Raw genomic sequence first — 20,461 nt, 5'->3', positions numbered from 1 at the left:
GAAGGATCCAACGAGAAAATAGCAGTTTAAAAAATAACTTTTAAACCATTATTTAAAAACATGGACGACACAAAGCTGTCAGGCAAAAAAAACACATTGTTGTGTTAGATAAGAAAGAAACAAAGAAAGATAGATATAGATACATACCTCCACCGCTATAAATTCACAGAATTAAGACTGTCCTACATAAATTGCTCATTGAATTGTTTCAGGTGTTCGGTGTGGAGAAGGCATAGTGAGGACTCAGGAATGGATGGATATAAACATAGGAGATTTCTCCATATATGGAGACATTAAAGAATTTGAACAATGGAATATTAACTTTAAGAGCGTAAGTATCTTCTGCCCGCAACTCAATAATCACATGTGACGATTCTCTCTAAGTTATAAGTGCCTCTTTTTCCCTTAAGGTTGACGTCATTAATACTGTGAGCCCTGACCAACTGGCAGTAATTGCTGTAGAGAACATCGTGAAAGAAGAGGTTGCGTGCCAGGTGGCGGGTAGAGTGCAGCAATTTGAGCCTGACGAAGCAAAAGCCTTCCTTGATAGCTTCTCTGCAGCCTTCAATATGGTACAGTAGATCTTTATTAAAACCTGGAGATTCTTGATGGACCACACTTCCTTTATTCAATTATTCAGTGGCTTTCCTTGTACAATGTGTTTTCTCACACCGCCATATTGTTTGTCTATTGTAGAGCACTGTAAAGATTTCATATGCAATTGGATACAAGCTCCTGTCGTCATCCATCATTGCTCTGAAGTCAGTGTTTGTCCAGTACAGCAGTAGTGACTGGGAAAGTCTGTTTTCTGCCAAGATAAATCATTTCTTATCCAGCATGAATGGTGAAGTGTTGACATCCATCTTGGATTCTGCTGACTGTTCTGGTTACTTTGTGATGTAAGTTACTCCTATACCTGTAAATGGGAGATAAGGATTTATATGTCCAGGTTTCCTTAGTTTTTACTCAACATTTGTGGACAGTGGACACTAAACATTGGCATGTGGTGTAGACCTAAGGGGCATCTTGATACCATAAACTCAACCTATATCTTGTAGTAGGGCTCCATAGAAATTTTGGTTGTCTGCGAGTCCTGGTAGACTCCTGACACTACCACTACACGATCTCATGGTTTCCCATTGAGGGAAGAGTAATAAATGACTTTACAAAGATTTGTAAAAATTTGGACCATGTCAAATTGATGTCCAACATGACTCGTGGTACTTCCAGGCGTCAAAATGTCCAAGCCTAATACTTTTCATGGTGGATACGTGTCTTTTTAATTTTTGTGTCTGGAATTATTTGTTTTAATCATTTTTTTTCATATCTAGAACAAAATATCTGAACTTCTACTTTGATGACTTTTCCGCTGACACCCAACAGGAACTTGTTGGTTGCTTAACAGATTTCCTCAAGAGGCAGCCAACAGGTAAGATAGGAGTATTCAAAGCTTGATGGTGCCCACATAAATTCTCACCCTTCACAGATTTATGCCTAATCCTTACTTCTAGAATGTGTACTGTTACTTAAGGCCTTGGTTTACAAATTGTCCACAGGTACCTGCCCTATGAGTGGAGAAAGCAGTGTCGTTGCTTCTATGCTTTTTGGCAAATTCACCTACTTGATACCATATGAGAATTTACCCACCTATATAACAAATTTTGATGGGGTAAGTGCCCTTTTCTATATTACTTTTTTAATGATTTATACAAGTATGGTATCTAGCATCCACTTACTATCAAGCATAAGAAAAACATGGCCGCTGGTGTATGTGTCTGGTATTGGAACTCAGCTCGGTGAATGATGCTGAGCTGCAATAACACACACGAACTATGGTACTGTATGTAGGAGGGTGGAAGAAAATAAGCATCCATGTTTTTCTAATTTTGTATGTCCTCTTCAAAAGAAAATTTCTCATAAGCCATGGCGGGACAGACGATGTACTGGAAGAGGGTTCTGACTGCAGCTAGTTGCCTTACAGTCAGAAGGAGGTTGAAAAAACAATTAGAAGGCGAAAATAGCTTATCTTTAGGGATGAATATAGAATATTGTTTTTATATGTTTCGGAAAATAATTATGAATTGCTGGCCGAGATCAGTGCAGAAGAAAATTAGGGAGGAACAGCGGGTATCGGTTTGGAGGAGGGGAAAGTCCACCTAAGGTAGCCCGATGACGTCTTTTGTATAGGCAAGATAATCAGCAAAAAGGAAGGATGAAACAGAAGAAGGGTCTTCTCTCCTGCAAAGCATGGGAGCAGGGAAAAGGAGGGTTCCATGATTCCAGACATATAGCACTGGAAACTTTTTGGCATATCTGAAATATATGGACACTGTTTTTTCTAAATTGAAATGTTCTAAATATTTTGACTTTTGCTATCCCGAAATTCTGCTGTAAATTGTAAAATACTTCAAAGTACATGACACAAAAAGAAAATTCTGAAACCTTCAAAGTTTCGAAATATTCTTTTTTTTTTTAATTTCTTCTTTCTTTCTTTCTTTGCAGCTACAAGCAATTGATTTGTTGTCACCTAGTCAGAAAGGCAGCTTAGCCTTTACCGGAGACATACTCAATGATGAAAGCAAAGCCCAAATCCTTGCGAATAGTATACAGACAATGTCTTTTCAACAAGTAGACCAGTTCTTGATCAGTTTCGTTGCCATTGCAGAACAAGTAAGGACTAATCCACGTCAAGTATTAATGATCTATCTATCTATTGAAAAATATCCTCACTGTTCTACACGCAAAATTCACATTAGCGTTCACTTTTTTTTTTTTTCCCAACAGAGAGGCTTTACCGCCATAGCAAATGTTCAAGTTGGAAGCATCATATTCAACACAATTTATGGAATTATCTCAAAGGAGTTTCTGACATGGAATGCTGATCAATGGAACTCGTACTTCACCATCAAACTCAGTATCATCCTATCCTGCATCACTGAATCCCAGATTGGGATGATACCTCTTAGCATTAGCTGTTCGGCCTACCAGTCCGTGTAAGAGAAAAAAAAAAAAAATCTCCTAAAATATTATTTATAATAAAACCTTTCCAAAATACGACCTCATTGAGAAGAGCACTCCTGATTGCGATAAGATTTTCCATGGCAGATATTTCATTTATATTCTATTTATATTGGCATTTCTTTGTTGAGAAGAACACGTCCCAAGAAAAGACTATTTAACACTATTTGGCAATTCTGGAGGGGTCATTTCAAAGAGGTTTCACTGTATAAATAACTCGGTGTCACGATAAATGTATTGGTTAACCAATATACTTCAATGACTCTATTGCAAACGCCTACCGTATTGGTCAGATGGCCTCCTATATAGGGAAAATATCATCTTAAATTATCTATTGCCTAACTCCGGTTTGTATGGTAAATGTACTTTTTTAAACTTTTATCTTTTTTTTTTTTTTCAAATTTTCCCATATTTTTATCTACATAAAAAAAAATCAGAAATCTTGCATTTTCACCTGAGACTTACTATTAGATTCATACGTTCTGTTCTTTTCAGCAACGACATGGACGTATGCAGGAATAGAATTGTTCTGACCCATAGATGTATTAAAAAGACAAGTATATTCTGGGCATGCTCGGGTCTCTGTATAGAGGTGATCGTGCAGCCAGGAGTAATACTGTATATAGAGGCAATATTAGTCATTGCACAGAAGGGGGAGGAGGTGAGCTGTGGTACCATCTATTGTGAATGTTGGATAATGTGTTATCTACTGTATATAGAGGTGTATTCAGTCATTGTACAGGAGGAGGTGAGCTGTGATATATGCTATTGTAAATGCTGGATCCCGTGTTATCTACTGTATATAGAGATCTTATCAGTCATTGTACAGGAAGAGGAGGAGGTGAGCTGTGATATATCCTATTGTGAATGCTGGACCCCATGTTATCTAATGTATATAGAGGTGTTATCAGTCATTGTACAGGAGGGGAAGGAGGTGAGCTGTGATATATCCTATTGTGAATGCTGGATCCCGTGTTATCTACTGCATATAGAGGTGTATTTAGTCATTGTACAGGAGGAGGAGGTGAGCTGTGATATCACCTATTGTGAATGTTGGATCCCATGTTATCTGCTGTATATAGAGATCTTATCAGTCATTGTACAGGAGAAGGAGGAGGAGGTGAGCTGTGATATATAATATAGTGAATGGTGGATCCCATGTTATCTACTGTATATAGAGATCTTATCAGTCATTGTTCAGGAGGAGGAGGAGGTGAGCTGTGATATATAATATTGTGAATGGTGGATCCCATGTTATCTACTGTATATAGAGATCTTATCAGTCATTGTACAGGAGGAGGAGGAGGTGAGCTGTGATATATAATATAGTGAATGGTGGATCCCATGTTATATATTGTATATAGAGATCTTATCAGTCATTGTTCAGGAGGAGGAGGAGGTGAGCTGTGATATATAATATTGTGAATGGTGGATCCTGTGTTATCTACTGTATATAGAGGTGTTATCAGTCATTGTGCAGGAGGGGGAGATGAGCTGTGATCTTTTTATAGAAGTGTCACCTATCACTGTAATTTCACCTGTGATGAAATGAGAATGCCAAAAAGTCATCTGCACAGTAGAGAGGGCATAGGTTTAGCATTAGGATTAATGGACAATATGAAAATTGTAAGACATATGATTTATGTTTTGTATAGATATTTATAGAGAAAACTGAGGAAAAAAAACATTAAAAACATAAAAAAATACATTTAACATCAAAAGCTGATTTGTTTATTGACCACATATTATGCCAACCTACATTTTTCATAAAAGCTCTAACCAGTGCCTTTAGAATCTGCGCCACTCCTGTTCACAGGCTCTGGATAATACTCAAAATGAAATGAGCCCTATTAAAGTGACTGACTGCAATAGCATCTTTATATAACTGCGGCCCTGTTTGCCACAAAAAAGTTGATTTTATGAAAAACCATGGACAATATATGTTATACACAGGATGTGGCATGGTGTAAGGGATTGTCTAGTTATTGATATGACATTTCTTTTTTTCCCCCTATGTAGAATATCTGGCCTCAGCCAACAATATAGCAAACTATATGGAACTACGCAAACAGCAGTCGCCGAGAAAGCAAAGTCTTACCTCGGATTCAATAAACCAGACTTTGGTAAGAAGTGGCATGCTCTCCCTGTTTATACAATGCAGCCTCACATAGGCAATTTCTGAAAACTTATTTGATGTCTTTTTTTTAGGACCAAAATGTCCTGTAAGTTCAGGAGGCAGCGGCGCATGGCTGAATATCAACTTAGCAATATTTAGTGACCTTTGCTCAAAAGAAGAGATTTCAGCCTTATACCCAGGCTTTAGTTTTGTGAGTATACATTTAAGAGTACGAAATAAATAGATAAATGAATATATAAAAAATAGTATTTTAGATTTATAGATGTATTGCCAGTAGATAGAGAGAAGATAAAGATATATAGATGCATAACAAATGGAGCAGATGGAAAGATGGTATACAGCTAGATAAGAGATAGAGATAATAGATAGATAATAGATGATAGATAGATGATAGATAGCTAATAGATAGAAAGATAGATAATAGATAGATAATAGATAGAAAGACAGATAATAGATAGAGAGATAATATAATCGGTAGAATAGATAGATAATAGATAGATGATAGCTAGATAGATAATAGATGGATAGATAATAGATAGATAGATAGATAATAGATAGATGATAGATAATAGATATATGGATATATAGATAATAGATGATAGATAATTGATAGATGATAGAAAGATAATAGATAGATGGATAGATAGATGATAGATAATGAATAGATAGATAATAGATAGATAGATAATAGTTGATAGATAGATAATAGATAGATAGATAATAGATGATAGATAGATAGATAATAGACAGATAGATAGATAGATAATAGATAGATAGATAGATAGATAATAGATAGTAGATGATATATAATTGATAGTTGATAGAAAGATAATAGATAGATGGATAGATAGATGATAGATGATGGATAGATAATAGATAGATAGATAGATAGATAGATAATAGATAGATAGATAATAGATAGAAAGATAGATAATAGATAGATAATAGATAGAAAGACAGATAATAGATAGAGAGATAATATAGATAATCGGTAGAATAGATAGATAATAGATAGATGATAGACAGATAGATAGATAATAGATGGATAGATAATAGATAGATGATAGATAATAGATATATGGATAGATAGATAATAGATAATAGATGATAGATAATTGATAGATGATAGAAAGATAATAGATGGATAGATAAATGATAGATAATGGATAGATAATAGATAGATAGATAATAGATAGATAATAGATGATAGATAGATAATAGATAGATAATAGATAGATATTGATGAGCAAATATGTTATTTTTCCATTAGACTGACGCAGTCGGCTACCTTACTGCTGGGCAGCTCGGTTACGTGATGGCCAGTCCGGAGTACTTGTCAGACAAGGATAAGTGTTCCAAGATTCTGAATGCAGTAACTCCTCTGAATCTTGGGGAATTCTTGGATGCATTTAATGACGGTCTTGCTAAGGTAAAAAAAACATTTAATTTTTTTAATGCACTGGATTATATCTTTTCTTCCAGTGATTTTAATAATGATTGTAGCTATTTTTTAGTACAACACTATGGAAGGATTTTCGTAAAGTTACATTATTGTGTTTCTTTTTTTTTTCCTTTACAGAATGGCATCACACAAATAAGTAACGTACAGGTGAGAAAACTCTTCGAGGGAGAAGTCTTCTGTAAGCTCGGATCCATGTCGTCAAGCTTCACAGCCACTGATTATCAGCAATGGTTCGGTAAAAGACTCGAAACTATTATCCCCTCGATGGACGCAAAAGCCTTCGGAGCTATACCCCTGGATATCAGCTGTGACTCTCTTGCAGCCATGTAAGACGAAAATTCTGCTTTATTCTAAGTGTTCCGCTTTGTATAATACATAGCAGGCTGACCTGTTTTCTATTCCCAACAGTATGAAGGCTTTAAATGCAGTGGCGAACCCTGAGAACCCTGAGGCTATATTCGACTTTTGCTATTCAGTTCTGGAGGCCCAAAAAGCATCATCAGGTAAGCCCAAATGTATCATAACCAGGTGTACACCAATGGTCTCTAAGCCACAGATGTAAAGCCAGAACGCCGAATATACGGTACCTTGAGCACCTCAGTATGCTGGGATCCACGGGGTGGAAAGCACTGATTACTGCAAAATAAAAAGTCAATGAGGTTTTAGCTTTGCTATATCTTCAGAAAATGTTAGATGTTATTACAATTTTATTTATATTATTTTTTTTTTTATCTCCTATGTAACTACATACATATTTATCAATACTAGGTGTTGCCTGCACAAGCGCTGCAATGAGCTCAAGCCAATGGCTCACGACATTCATGGGGCAGTACATTCCTCAAGCAACGTGGAATCAGATTATTACAGTGAACCCGACCATCGTATTGGTGAGTACTGGCTTCACTGTCGGGAGTTTTCGTCTGCTATTTCATGTCATCCTCCTGCAGGTGTCTTGCTTTACTCTCGTGATCTGTCCTATCGGACATTTGGTTAATCTCCTCTTCTCCTGTACTATGCTGGTATTTGCTTTGCACCTTTTTTTTTTATCTCTTCAATTTCTTGTATGTAGCATTCAAGAGAATCTGATAATCTTGATATCAGAGGTATAAAAGAGATAAGACAAAGGTTCCAGAAATGTAAGATTTTCACAGTGGGTTGATGTTTTTGGCTTGAGTATAAAGTAAGGCTCTTGTTGTGCTCCCCTCTCGTGACTTCTCTTACTATCGGTGTCTCTTTCTTGCTCCATACCGTACAATCTCATACATCTTTCTCTTGGATTGGCTCCATACCTTTATAGCTGTTATACATCTTTCTCCACACCTTTACAATTTGTATGTGCATCTCTTGTGCCTGCTCTACACCTTTACAGCTCTCATACTTCTCTCCCATATTTACTCCATACCCACATAGCTCTCATACTACACATATCATATATATCTCTCGTTCTTACTCCGCACCTTTATATCTCTCATACATCTCTACTTGTTCCATATCTTTATAGCTCTCATACATCTATCTCATACTTGCGAAATATATATACAGCTCTCATCTCTCTTTTTTTGCCAACTTGCTCCATACCTTTACAATTAGTATATGTTTCTATCTCTTGTACCGGCTCCATACCTTTGCAACTCTCACATATCTGTTTCATAATTACTCCATACCTTTATAGCTCTTTCACATCTCTCTCTCTTAGGCCCCCTTCACACGTCAGTGTCTCCAGTACGTGTGGTGACAGTTTTCTCACGTATCGGAGACACTGACACACGTAGAACCATTCAAGTGAATGGGTCTATGCACATGTCAGCGTGTTTTCTCGGGCCGCAAAACGTCTCACACACGGAGAACACACATTGATGTCCTCCGTGCGCACGGACAACCGCCGGGGAAGAAACACTACTGTTTGGCACTGTTCCCCGGCGGCTGGTGCTGAACGTGCCTGTCATTATTCTCCCCTGCTCTGCCGCGATCAGTGCGAGCAGAGGAGAATGAACGAAAGCAAAACCCAACGTGGGTTCCCCCTATATTTTTGAACCAGCCCGGCAAAACTCACAGGTGCGGACTGCTGTTCTCATGCTGGTAAGGGGCCTTGAATATGGGCGCCCCAGCCTAAAAACAACAGCCCGCAGCTGCCCATCAATTGGATGCACCAATTCTGCAGCTTTGCCCAGTTCTTCCCACTTGCTCTGTAGCGGTGGCAAGTGGGATAATGGGGGCTTAATGTCACCTTTCTATTGTAAGGTGACATCAAGCCAGGCTTACTAGTGGAGAGGTGTCAATAAGACACCTATCCATTACTAATCCTATAGTTGTGAAGGGGTTAAATAAACACAGCATGAATAAAGTCTTTTAATGAAATAAAACACAACACAGTTTTGCCATCTTTATTGTTCTGCTAATCGAAGCGATGCCCTTGATCTTCTGTAATAAAATTTAAAATAATAAAGCAACAATATACCTTACCTGTCCAGCATTCAGTCCCACACCATAATCCATATCTGGGGAATAATCAGTTTACAACCGGAGCGGTGCTAATGCGACCGCCCCGGCAGTAAACTACGGTGAATGAATGAGAAGCATCGTGCGCAGGCTCAGTAACTAGCGGTGACGTCACTGAGTCTGTGGCATGAACTCTTGTCACCTCAGGACCGTGGGAGAATGCAAGTGATGAGGTCACGGCAGTTCAAGCTCTGTCACAGTGACCTCATCACTTGCATGAGGTCACAGCAGGTCAGATTTTCATTCATTCTCCCCTGCTCGCGCTGATCACGGCAGAGCAGGGGAGAATGGATGAAAGCCGCGTTCAGCACCTGCCACCGGGGAACAGCTCTTACAGTAGTGCTTCTTCCCCGGCAGCCGTCCGTGTGGTACTGATGCGGCACACAGGTGGCACACGGTTGCCACCCATGTGCCGCACGAAGTACACACACGGACACGGGATATCTCCGGTACCATTTTTTACGGTAGTATAAATATACGGATGTGTGAAAGAAGCCTTACAGCTCTCATACTTGCTCCATACGTTTACAGTTCTTATACATCTCACTTTCTCATTTTTCTTTCTTTCACGCTGTCTTGTCCCTGCCCCAAACTTTTACCACCCTCATACGTCTCTCGTTCTTGCTTCCTACCTTTACAGCTCTCATACTGTACATCATTATCTTTGTTTCCTCCATATTCTTTACAGCTCTCATAAGTCTCTCTCTTGTACTTGCTCGTTACCTTTACAACTTTCATACTTTTTTCTCTCTTGTATTTGCTCTATGCCTTTACGGCTCTTTGATTTCTCCTTAAGCCATTACTAGTGAGGCTTTACCAAAAAGATTTACAAAAGTTTTACAACTAGGAAGCTGGATGATGTGATTCAAGAGAAATGTATAACTGTAACCACAAACCATTGGGAAAGAAGTCTCCCTAAACTCATTAATTTCTTCAATTGATCTTTCATTTTGCTTTTTTTTTATAGACGGAAGTGAGAAGCCAATTGACCACAACTCAGTGGGCCTCTGCCAGTTCTACGATTACCAATACTGCAGATTTTACCAGTATGGTGTACTCCTTTAGTGGCACTTTGGATGACTTCAAAACTTTCCTGGTCACAGTGTGTAATGACAAGGTAAGATTCAGCAAAAATAAAACAAAAATAATAATACTTATTATCAAACATGGGCTTGAGCTCCATGGCTCATCTTTGCATATATTTCAGGAGTTAATCAGAAAATCATGAGATCCCTACAAGTGTAAAAACATTAGGAGATACTCTAACTACCAATGGTGACAGCTAAATAAAGCGAAGTTGCCACTGCCAGGCCTCTTTTACTAACAACTAACTGAGTCTTCGTGATTTCATCCCTGCAGACCACTGCAGGTCATAGAAAGTTGAACAAAATTATACCTATATATCAGATATCCGATATCTTATTCCAGAGAAATCCACGTTGTTCTTAATATGTAAATAAGCTGTTAAGATCAATGGGCGGGACATAGATCTCTCTGAGAATCTGTCTAGAGAGCTTATTTTTTATAATAATAATCTTTATTTTTATATAATAATAATCTTTATTTTAACTGTGACTGACATATAATGACTGACATTTCATTTAAAATAAGCTCTGGAGACAGATTCTCAGGGAGATCTATATCCCGCCCATAGAGCTTAACAGCTCATTTACATATTAAGAAAAATGTGGATTTCTCTGGAATAAGATATTGGATCACAGGTATCATTTTAGTCAGCTTTCTATGAACTGCATGCCCATACAGACGGCTTAGCAGGGTTGATCCCAATGACAGAGTCCCTTTAATACCCATCTATTTCTGTCCAAATAAAGGCATTGGGATACCTTAGGCTCCTATTCAAGACATTCTTGAGAACCCAAGATGAGATTTGAGGAACAGCCTTACTACCGCTCCTCCACCCCATGTTTTAATTTATTGTGAAAATTACATTACCTTCAATAATCCATTTTATTTCACAAATCTTTTTTTTTAGAATTCAGACCTTTGTTCAAACTCTAAAGTGAGAGAATTTTTGCTGATGATGACTGCAAAATTTGCATTTGCCAAATTTACTGATTTCGGCGTACAAGAAACTCAAAGTTGGATGAATGTAATCAATTATATGCTTCCCAGTATCAATTCCACCATACTGGAACTATTACCAAAAGAAATGTCATGTGAAAACTTCCAAGTCGTGTAAGTAGAACTACACCTACAGTATCTGCATCCTCTATATCAACAGGTCCATTGCAGCTACACAATAATTCATATTATATTCACATGTCCAATTCTTATTTAAAGAGGTTGCCAAAAAAGGCTATTTTCTTCTAAAAACAATTCCACACTTTTCCATGAGTTGTGCAAGCTAAATTATGCTCCCCCCAGTGGTGGCTGTATAAATTTGTAAACAGTGAGCTCCCTCAAGTGGTGGCTGTGTAAATCTGTATACAGTGAACTCCCCCTAGTGGTGGCTATATACATCTGTATGTAGTGAGCTCCCCATAATGGTGACTGTATAAATGTGTATATAGTGAGCTCCGCCCCTATTGGTGGCTGTTTAAATGTGTATGCAGTGAGCTCCCCCTAGTGGTGGCTGTGTAAATCTGTATACAGTGAACTCCCCTAGTGGTGGCTGTATAAATCTGTATGTAGTGAGCTCCTCCTAGTGGTGGCTGTATAAATCTGTATGCAGTGAGCTCTCCCTTGAGGCGACTGTATAAATCTGTATGCAGTGAGCTCCACTTTGTAGTGACTTATACATCTGTATGATGTAATCTCCCTCTAGTGGTGAGTGTATAAATCTGTATGAAGTGAGTGCCTCCTAGTGGTGGGTCTCAATATCTGCATGCAGTTTTCAGTGGGCTCCCCCTAGCGGTGGCAGCATGTAGCTGCTACGACCATGTCTCAGCAAGCAGTTCAGGTCCAATCATGTACTTCCACGATCCAACCATAATAACATCCTTCAGCATGTCTGTGACCCTAGACTATGTGTTATAGGCTTCATTGTTTTACCACCAGTCAGGCACATAGACATTATTATCTAAGATATAGGAATGATACTTATGTGAACAATTTGCATAATTGGGTCCAAGAACCTGTCTGGTCAAATGTGGTAGACGTCATATTTAGCGAGGAACTGGTCTATGTTTACATTGTGACAGCTGATACATTTTATAATAACGCCATTTCTTGTCTTGCAGAGTGGGAGCCTGCAGTAAGCAATATTACAGTTTATCACCTGTAAAGAGGCAGGACATCGCAAACTTCATAAAAGAGTTTTTGTTAAACAAACTTACTACGGAAAGTAAGTTCATTTATTACCGTAATAAAAACAACAAATGCTCACCTCCTGCAGCCGCACCGCTCCAGCAATGTTGGGGCCGCGTTTCACGAGTTCACGTGAGCCCTGCAGCTGATCATCGGACGCTTCTGAGCTGCTGCACTCTCACTTCTTCCGCTTGTTCGACATTCGTCCAAGTGTGGTAAGACCGCTGCAGCCCAATAGCGTCCGATCTTCTGCTAAAGAGCTCATATGGCATAACAAAGTCACGCAAACACTGGCAGAGACAGCGGCGACATAGCTGGAATGGCACGCTGCGGGAGCTGAGTATAGGGTATTTTTCTTTTACAAGGGGCACTTTGTAGATAGTGGACATCACTTTTAATGAGGGGTTATTAGTGAAACCTGATGCACAATAAAATATATAAATAAACCACCTTTATTGAGCGGTTGTAGACAACTATCTACTAAAGAAGAGAATTACTTCCAGAATGGACGAGTGTGACAAGGGTGCAGCTGGCTCAAAATCTACAGAATATTCCAGTTTACAGTAATTCTGGTTTCATCCAATAAAGCTTATTGCAACTTTACAACTTTCACAATCTGTCGGAGATAGCCATAGACATAGTCTGATCGTCCGATAGGCAATGTTGGATAGTCGGATAGTCCCATAGGTAATGTTGGATAGTTGGATAGTCCCATAGGCAATGTTGGATAGTCGGATAGTCCCATAGGCAATGTTGGATAGTTGGATAGTGCCATAGGCAATGTTGGATAGTTGGATAGTCCCATAGGCAATGTTGAATAGTCGGATAGTCCCATAAGCAATGTTGGATAGTTGGATAGTCCCATAGGCAATGTTGGATAGTCAGATAGTCCCATAGGCAATGTTGGATAGTCGGATAGTCACATAGGCAATGTTGAATAGTCGGATAGTCCCATAAGCAATGTTGGATAGTTGGATAGTCCCATAGGCAATGTTGGATAGTCAGATAGTCCCATAGGCAATGTTGGATAGTCGGATAGTCCCATAGGCAATGTTGAATAGTCAGATAGTCCCATAAGCAATGTTGGATAGTTGGATAGTCCCATAGGCAATGTTGGATAGTCGGATAGTCCCATAGGCAATGTTGAATAGTCGGATAGTCCCATAAGCAATGTTGGATAGTTGGATAGTCCCATAGGCAATGTTGGATAGTCAGATAGTCCCATAAGCAATGTTGGATAGTCGGATAGTCCCATAAGCAATGTTGGATAGTCGGATAGTCCCATAGGCAATGTTGAATAGTCGGATAGTCCCATAAGCAATGTTGGATAGTTGGATAGTCCCATAGGCAATGTTGGATAGTCGGATAGTCCCATAGGCAATGTTGAATAGTCGGATAGTCCCATAAGCAATGTTGGATAGTTGGATAGTCCCATAGGCAATGTTGGATAGTCAGATAGTCCCATAGGCAATGTTGAATAGTCGGATAGTCCCATAAGCAATGTTGGATAGTTGGACAGTCTCATAGGCAATGTTGGATAGTCAGATAGTCCCATAGGCAATGTTGAATAGTCAGATAGTCCCATAAGCAATGTTGGATAGTTGGATAGTCCCATAGGCAATGTTGGATAGTCAGATAGTCCCATAGGCAATGTTGAATAGTCAGATAGTCCCATAGGCAATGATGAATCGTTGGATCGTCCCATAAGCAATGTTTGATAGTCAGATAGCCACATAAGCAATGCTGGATAGTTGGATAGTCCCATAGGCAATGACTAGAGCATAGGCTCACATGCATGGCCAGGTCATTGCTCCATTCCCAGTAATGATCTCAGGATCAATGGGAGTCCCAGCTATCAAAAACAGTTATCCTTAGGATAGGTAAGAACTTGGAACCATGTAAACATCAAAGGCTCAGGACAGATATTCAGCCTCTGCGATTAAACAATGAAGGTTATAATTCAATGACTGTAAGCAGAGATATTGATAAATTAACATAAAGTATACCAGATAGTTGCAATGATCGCCTTCGTCCTGAAAGATCATGGCATGCTCTCTCGATAATGCTTATCTTGGCAACTAAAGTCCTGCATAACTAATTTCTTTTTTTCTTCCTTAACAGATGATTCATGTTCCAATGGCCTCAGTATAATCGACTATATACAGAAGAACTGTGGACTTTTCTGTAATCAGTTGAAAGATGGAAACGTTACAGAGCTTTATTCTGCCTTAGATCCAGTAAGTTTTACGCAGGTTTGCAGTCTGTCCTAAGGAACAGAGATGAAAGGTCTTAACTGGAAGATTGTGCATGATTCCTCTTCTAATTCCGACTGTCCCTCCCAACAACGCTGTATGGCTCCTTCTCTGTTGTACTGTAATTTAATAACTATATTCCTGGACTTTCTGTTACTTTGATGGGAAATGAGATTTGTTTATCTGTGGTTACCAATTCAGTAGCTGGAAAATCTCAGTCAGGACATACGACTGGTCCATCACCTACCACACCATGATATTCCCTCCCCACACTACACCCAAGTAATGTATTATTCATCGCTCCCGCCAATAGCCCTACATTATCCATCTAGAGGCCAACATACTATTACTTAAGGGGGACTACAAAAAAGGCTAAGCCTCATTGGCATCTTACCTGATAACTCAAAGTAATCATGATTGGACCAACCAAGACATTTTCCCTTTCTTAGGAGGTATAAGTCGAAATTTTAATTAATCTTTTTTACTTTACCCTATAGAAATTCCTTGTATTTTTGCTGATCCTTAACTGGGTTGCAATATTTGACCCCGACCCTGGAGAATGGTCCCATATGACGAGACCAGTTAATTATAATAGTTTGGGAGGCTTCGCTAAAGATTTTACATTGAGGTCAAGGAGCTTTAAGTAAAACCGATCCTTAAGGTGTAATATTCTAACTTGATATCAATATATTACATGGCCCAGATTAATAGAAAGACATTCTCGGAATGAATTAGCCACTTGGAACGAGAATCATCAAAGTCAACGTCCATTCGTTTGCTGGTCAATTGTTACGTGATACCTGCGAGAGTAGTCTGCTTTGGGGGGGGGGGGTATACAAGGGTCTAAAAGCCAAAAAACTTTCGGGCCATTCTGCAACGTCCTGTCTCTTGAATGTTTAGTTTGATCAGTAGCAAAGTATTTTCTTGTAAGATCACAGCTTTTTTTTCATGCTACCTCTTCCGTACTGAATGTGTAACCCCTCATGTAACCGCTATTGAAGACCGCCCTTCGGCTCCCAACGAAGACAGAGGTTATCCCCCTTGGATGCAATATACAGTACTTTCTCTATAGTGACATCCATTACCGCTGCTGGCCTAGACATTACAAGTTGTGGGACAACTCCATTACCTTCTGTACTTCTTTATATTCTTTCAATGTAAATAAATCAGCCAGTCCAATTCAGAGTAAATAAAATCTCAGATTAATTAATATATATATCTCCCACAGTTGTGTTATGAATTGTATTAATGTATGAACTATTGATATTGCCAACGCAACGGAAATGTTGTATTATTATATTTGATCATTTCTGTCATTGTAAAGATGAGACACTCACGGCATTGGTTGTTCATTGAAATGTACACCCTCCTATGAGACATTGCCAGCAAAATTCTTTTACGTCTTTGCCTTGATTCTGTAGCTGTCTATTTGCTTATAATAAATATTCATTGAAAAACAAAACAAAAAAACGCCTTTTTATACATTTCATGGTGTTTTGTAAGATGGCTGTTCGATTATCTCCTCGTTATGTCACGCTATGTTTGTCTAACAACTAACCCTGTTGCTACTGGTTGAACTAAACTTGAGTTTACGAAAAATGACTAAGAGTAGGACATGTACAAACTAACATGGGTCGCGGAGATGGGTGATCATAATCTGGTAACCATAGTAGAGATAACCGTAGACCACGCGTGTTTTTCATTGGTACTGTGTCTAAAATATATTTGTGGTGGCAGTTATGACTTTTTGTTTGTTGTAACTTCTACTTTATATTCCATTTTAACATTCTTTCCTGTTCTGTTATCTGCATTATAAATCGTTTAGCAGTCATTGTATGAGTTGTGGAGATGTGTTGGATGCCGCCGGGGGATTACAATTACATAGGGGGGGGTGCTACTTAAAAGGTTATTTCCAACCCTGCCTTTCATGTCAGGAATAGTGGCTTTACTTACCAAAGGTGCAGTTATGTAAAGCCCCCATAGAAATAAATGTGAGTGATGTAACCAGTGTAACAAAGGACGCCACATTGTTGGCTTTATTATAAAAGTATGTTAATGGGAGAACGGGTGCTTAAAAGGAGCAATGACGATCTTTTCACGTGGAGAAGGCGCTTCCACGGGTCACATGTGACCCGTGGAAGCACCTTCTCCGCGCAAAACGATCGTCGTTGCTCCTTTTCAGCACCTGTTCTCCCGTTAACATGCTTTTATAATAAAGCCTTGACTACTTTACCCGGTGAGTGCCATTCTTTCTACATTTTTGCAATCTGGACTTGCTTGTTTTTTATGAATGTGCTAATTGCCGGCTGCGTCTCTCACACACACTAAGTGCGGTTCGGAGGTGTGGATCTATGTGACGGTGCCTGCCATCTTTCCTTCGATTTTGCAATAACATGAAAACACCTGACATTAAAAAAAATAGATTGTAAAGAATTTTACAGCAAAATCAATATTGATGGAGCTGAAAGAGGTTAAAAACATAACAACGGGTAGTCAACAGGCACTTAAAGAAGTATTCCCATATGAATATGTCATAGATGAGAGTCCCATCAATAGCTCGAAAATGGTGCCGCATTGCACATTACTGTCGGTGGAGAAGTGGTCGGAATTGCTGTTGAAAAGAATGCACCGATGCACGTTAGAACTCTGGTCTCGAAATAGATAAAGGTCCCATTGGTGGGACTAGCGTCTACTACTACACGTTTACGACATATCCTGTGAATGTGTTATAAATGTGTGAGATGGGAATACTACGTTTAGAAAACTTTTGACCTGTCATTGTCATTTTAAAAGCTTTGGCGGGATTCGTATTCCGAGACGCCTACTGATCGCAAAAGCAAAGTAGTAAAAAGTTTCAGCTGACCGCTGCTTAACTGAAGAAGTTTCTAGGGGTCAATGGACCCAGACCCCTATAAATCAAAACTTCTGACCATGTAGGTAGACTTTAAGTGCATGATCCACCTCAAAAACAAAGTATTAAGTGCCAGGAATATACCTCTCTTCATGAAGGATATAGATGCATATTAACCACCAACTTTTTGGTTTTGACCTCTTTAAACTTCACCAATATTAATGTTACCAAAGAAGCTTTACTTTAATAATGATTAAAAAGAAGATGAATTGTAAACACATTAGTTGCTAAATAGTCAAAGTAGGTATATTTAGTCAAAGTGGCAAGTCAAAAGGGGCTTTATTTCCAGAATGATTTCTTCAAGAGTTGGATATAGAATTACTATCATCAGTTATATCATGTAAACAAATACAAACCCTGAAGGGTGTTTTCTTATCCATAAAAATAACATTTAAATGTGTACAAAGTATAAAACCAGTAAAAATAGGGTTCCCTCAAACGGAAAAAAAACTAAATAGTCAACAAATCCACTAGTTTATCTAGTGCCACTAATAGGAGACCACTCAAGTCAATATCATCCCCCAAAAGAGCCTTAAAGGGTCATTCCACTTCAATCCTTTATGTCCTGTTGTCTCTTCAGAGCAGAAGAGGACTTGAACTCTAGTGCCAACTCTTGGGCATAGCAATCCTAAAAGTCAAAATTGACTCTTTAACAAACCTTGCCACATAACTTAATAAGAAATGTCAAACCAGACACTCTATATGCAGACACGTGTTTTGGGGTGTTTGCCCCTCATCAGTGCAGATCTAGAAGTCTGATTTAACTGGATGAAAGGAGGAGCACAAAATGGCCTATAAGACTCATTACACTGGCTTGGCGCTCTCCACAAGGAGATATGTTACACTTTGGATTTCTTTTAGGGTCCTAGTTGTGTCCAGGCCATAGGAGTTACAAAAATAACTGAGCGTGATTCACAGAAATCAATGCCATTTATGGAAACGGTGTAGCGTAGCCACGCTGACTTGTCTTAGCACCATGTCCTGAGGCCTTGTTGCAGTAATACCGTTCTGATATAAGAATAACCCTATAAAACAGGTCTCAACCAAGGCTGACATGCATCTGTTAAGATAGGTAACTATAGTTTGCACTAAAGAGTCAGTTTCTTTCCTTCTGGAGAAGAGTTACTTGAATAATGTTCCCAGGGAGAATTGGCTCCCTATATTTTGCTGTGTCTCAGCAGGAAGAATCATTATCTTTTGCAACAATAGAAGATAAAATGTGGCTTGCAGTTTTTATTGTGACTGTAAAGCCTGATTTTTCTGAGCTTTTATTGAACCAACTTTAACCAGCATCATGAAATGGTTACACTTTTCGTAGCTAGTCACTATAAAGATGTCAATGAAATATAGCCCATGTATATCATATTCAGGGCTGCCACTAGGAATTTTGGGGCCCCATACAGGCAAAATTTTCGGGGCCCCCTTGAGACTCCACCCAGGCTCTACCCCAGCCCCGCCTTCACCCCTCGAACTGTCCACTGTCCCACTGCCCTCTCTTGGAAAAACTCTACTTCTCACCAATCACACATTTACAGCTCCCATCTCCAGATCACACACATAGCCAGCAGCTCTTGTTTTGGCCAAAAGATTTTTTAAAAATGCCACCACGACAAGGTAGAATCTTTTGGCCGAGCTTTACTCTACTCTAACCTATTAAACATTTGTTAAATATATAATATAATTTAAGTATATTTTTATTTATTTTTCAAATTTATAATGACCAATAATATCACATCCAAAGGCACAAATACCACGGCACCATGACCAGACACCATATTACCACCACATGGTGACCTATAATACCACATACAAGGAACAAATACAGCCACACCATGACCAGACCATATATTACCACCACAGTGACCGAATATCAAATGCAAAGAACAAATACAGCCACACCATGCCCAGACCACATATTACCACCACATGGTGACCTATAATACCACATACAAGGAACAAATACAGCCGCACCATGACCAGACCATATATTACCACCACAGTGACAGAATAATATCACATACAAAAAACAAATACAGCCACACCATGCCCAGATCACATATTACCACCACATGGTGACCTATAATACCACATACAAAGAACAAATACAGCCACACCAATGACCAGACCACATATTACCATCACAGTGACTGAATAATATCACATACAAAGAACAAATACAGCCACACTATGCCCAGACCACATATTACCACCACAGTGACCGAATAATAGCACATACAAGGGACAAATACCGCTGCACCATGACCAGACCACATATTACCACCACACAGTGACTGAATACTACAATACTGATCATTAATTTAAAAACTTAATACTATCACCATAAGTGGAATTATACACAGGAGATCTGTACTTAGTATGCAGTGTCTGTGTACAGGTAATACAGTGATCACCAGTGATATTATACACAGGAGCTCTGTATATAGTGTCAGTGTACAGGTAACACACTGACTCACCAGTGACGTCTTTAGGTGAAGTCCTTCATCTTTGCTTTTCATCTTTCATCCAGCACAGATCGCCATCACATCTTCCAGCCAGGGCTTGTCTCTGAAGGAAATAACACAGTTATCTAGAGCTCCACTTGCAGAACACATTACTTAATTTTTTCCCAGCTTCTACAAAACACCAGAAGAAGAAAAAAAAAGGCAACACAGTGTCGCCCTGCACAGTAACAGGACCACCCCCCCATTTAAAACAGTATACTCAAAAAATAAAATTAATACATTACTGCAGTAATAATATCCCGTAATTAGCCTCTATGGTAATAATATACCCCATCTTGGCCCCCGTGTGTCTCATTCCTGACTCCAGCCATATGTTCTCTCATCCTGCCCTCATGAGTGTCCATTTTGCCCCCATATGATCTCCCCATCCTGCCCCATCTGTCTACATCATAT

General features: G+C 39.0%; 1 protein-coding gene across 1 annotated transcript in view; it reads left to right on the top strand.

Annotated features, from left to right (window-relative positions):
* The window catches only part of LOC141069111 (uncharacterized), a 46,050-nt gene extending 29,584 nt beyond the window's left edge, over positions 1-16,466 (top strand). The window contains exons 38-54 of the mRNA XM_073558429.1: positions 213-331; positions 411-572; positions 697-899; positions 1,332-1,429; positions 1,557-1,669; positions 2,503-2,670; positions 2,785-2,993; positions 5,038-5,141; positions 5,227-5,345; positions 6,426-6,584; positions 6,735-6,943; positions 7,026-7,120; positions 7,386-7,504; positions 10,084-10,233; positions 11,110-11,312; positions 12,317-12,420; positions 14,505-16,466. Of these exons, the coding sequence (XP_073414530.1) occupies positions 213-331; positions 411-572; positions 697-899; positions 1,332-1,429; positions 1,557-1,669; positions 2,503-2,670; positions 2,785-2,993; positions 5,038-5,141; positions 5,227-5,345; positions 6,426-6,584; positions 6,735-6,943; positions 7,026-7,120; positions 7,386-7,504; positions 10,084-10,233; positions 11,110-11,312; positions 12,317-12,420; positions 14,505-14,653 (2,483 nt within the window). The 3' untranslated portion in view covers positions 14,654-16,466. The remainder of the gene's footprint in view (positions 1-212; positions 332-410; positions 573-696; positions 900-1,331; positions 1,430-1,556; positions 1,670-2,502; positions 2,671-2,784; positions 2,994-5,037; positions 5,142-5,226; positions 5,346-6,425; positions 6,585-6,734; positions 6,944-7,025; positions 7,121-7,385; positions 7,505-10,083; positions 10,234-11,109; positions 11,313-12,316; positions 12,421-14,504) is intronic.
* The last annotated feature ends 3,995 nt before the right edge of the window (positions 16,467-20,461 follow it).

Source organism: Dendrobates tinctorius, unplaced genomic scaffold (genome assembly GCF_039654945.1).
Source record: "Dendrobates tinctorius isolate UK_male_01 unplaced genomic scaffold, ASM3965494v1 ptg000257l, whole genome shotgun sequence".
NCBI lineage: Eukaryota > Metazoa > Chordata > Amphibia > Anura > Dendrobatidae > Dendrobates > Dendrobates tinctorius.
Note: the sequence above shows the minus strand (reverse complement) of the source record. Positions and strands in the feature narration are given on the sequence as shown.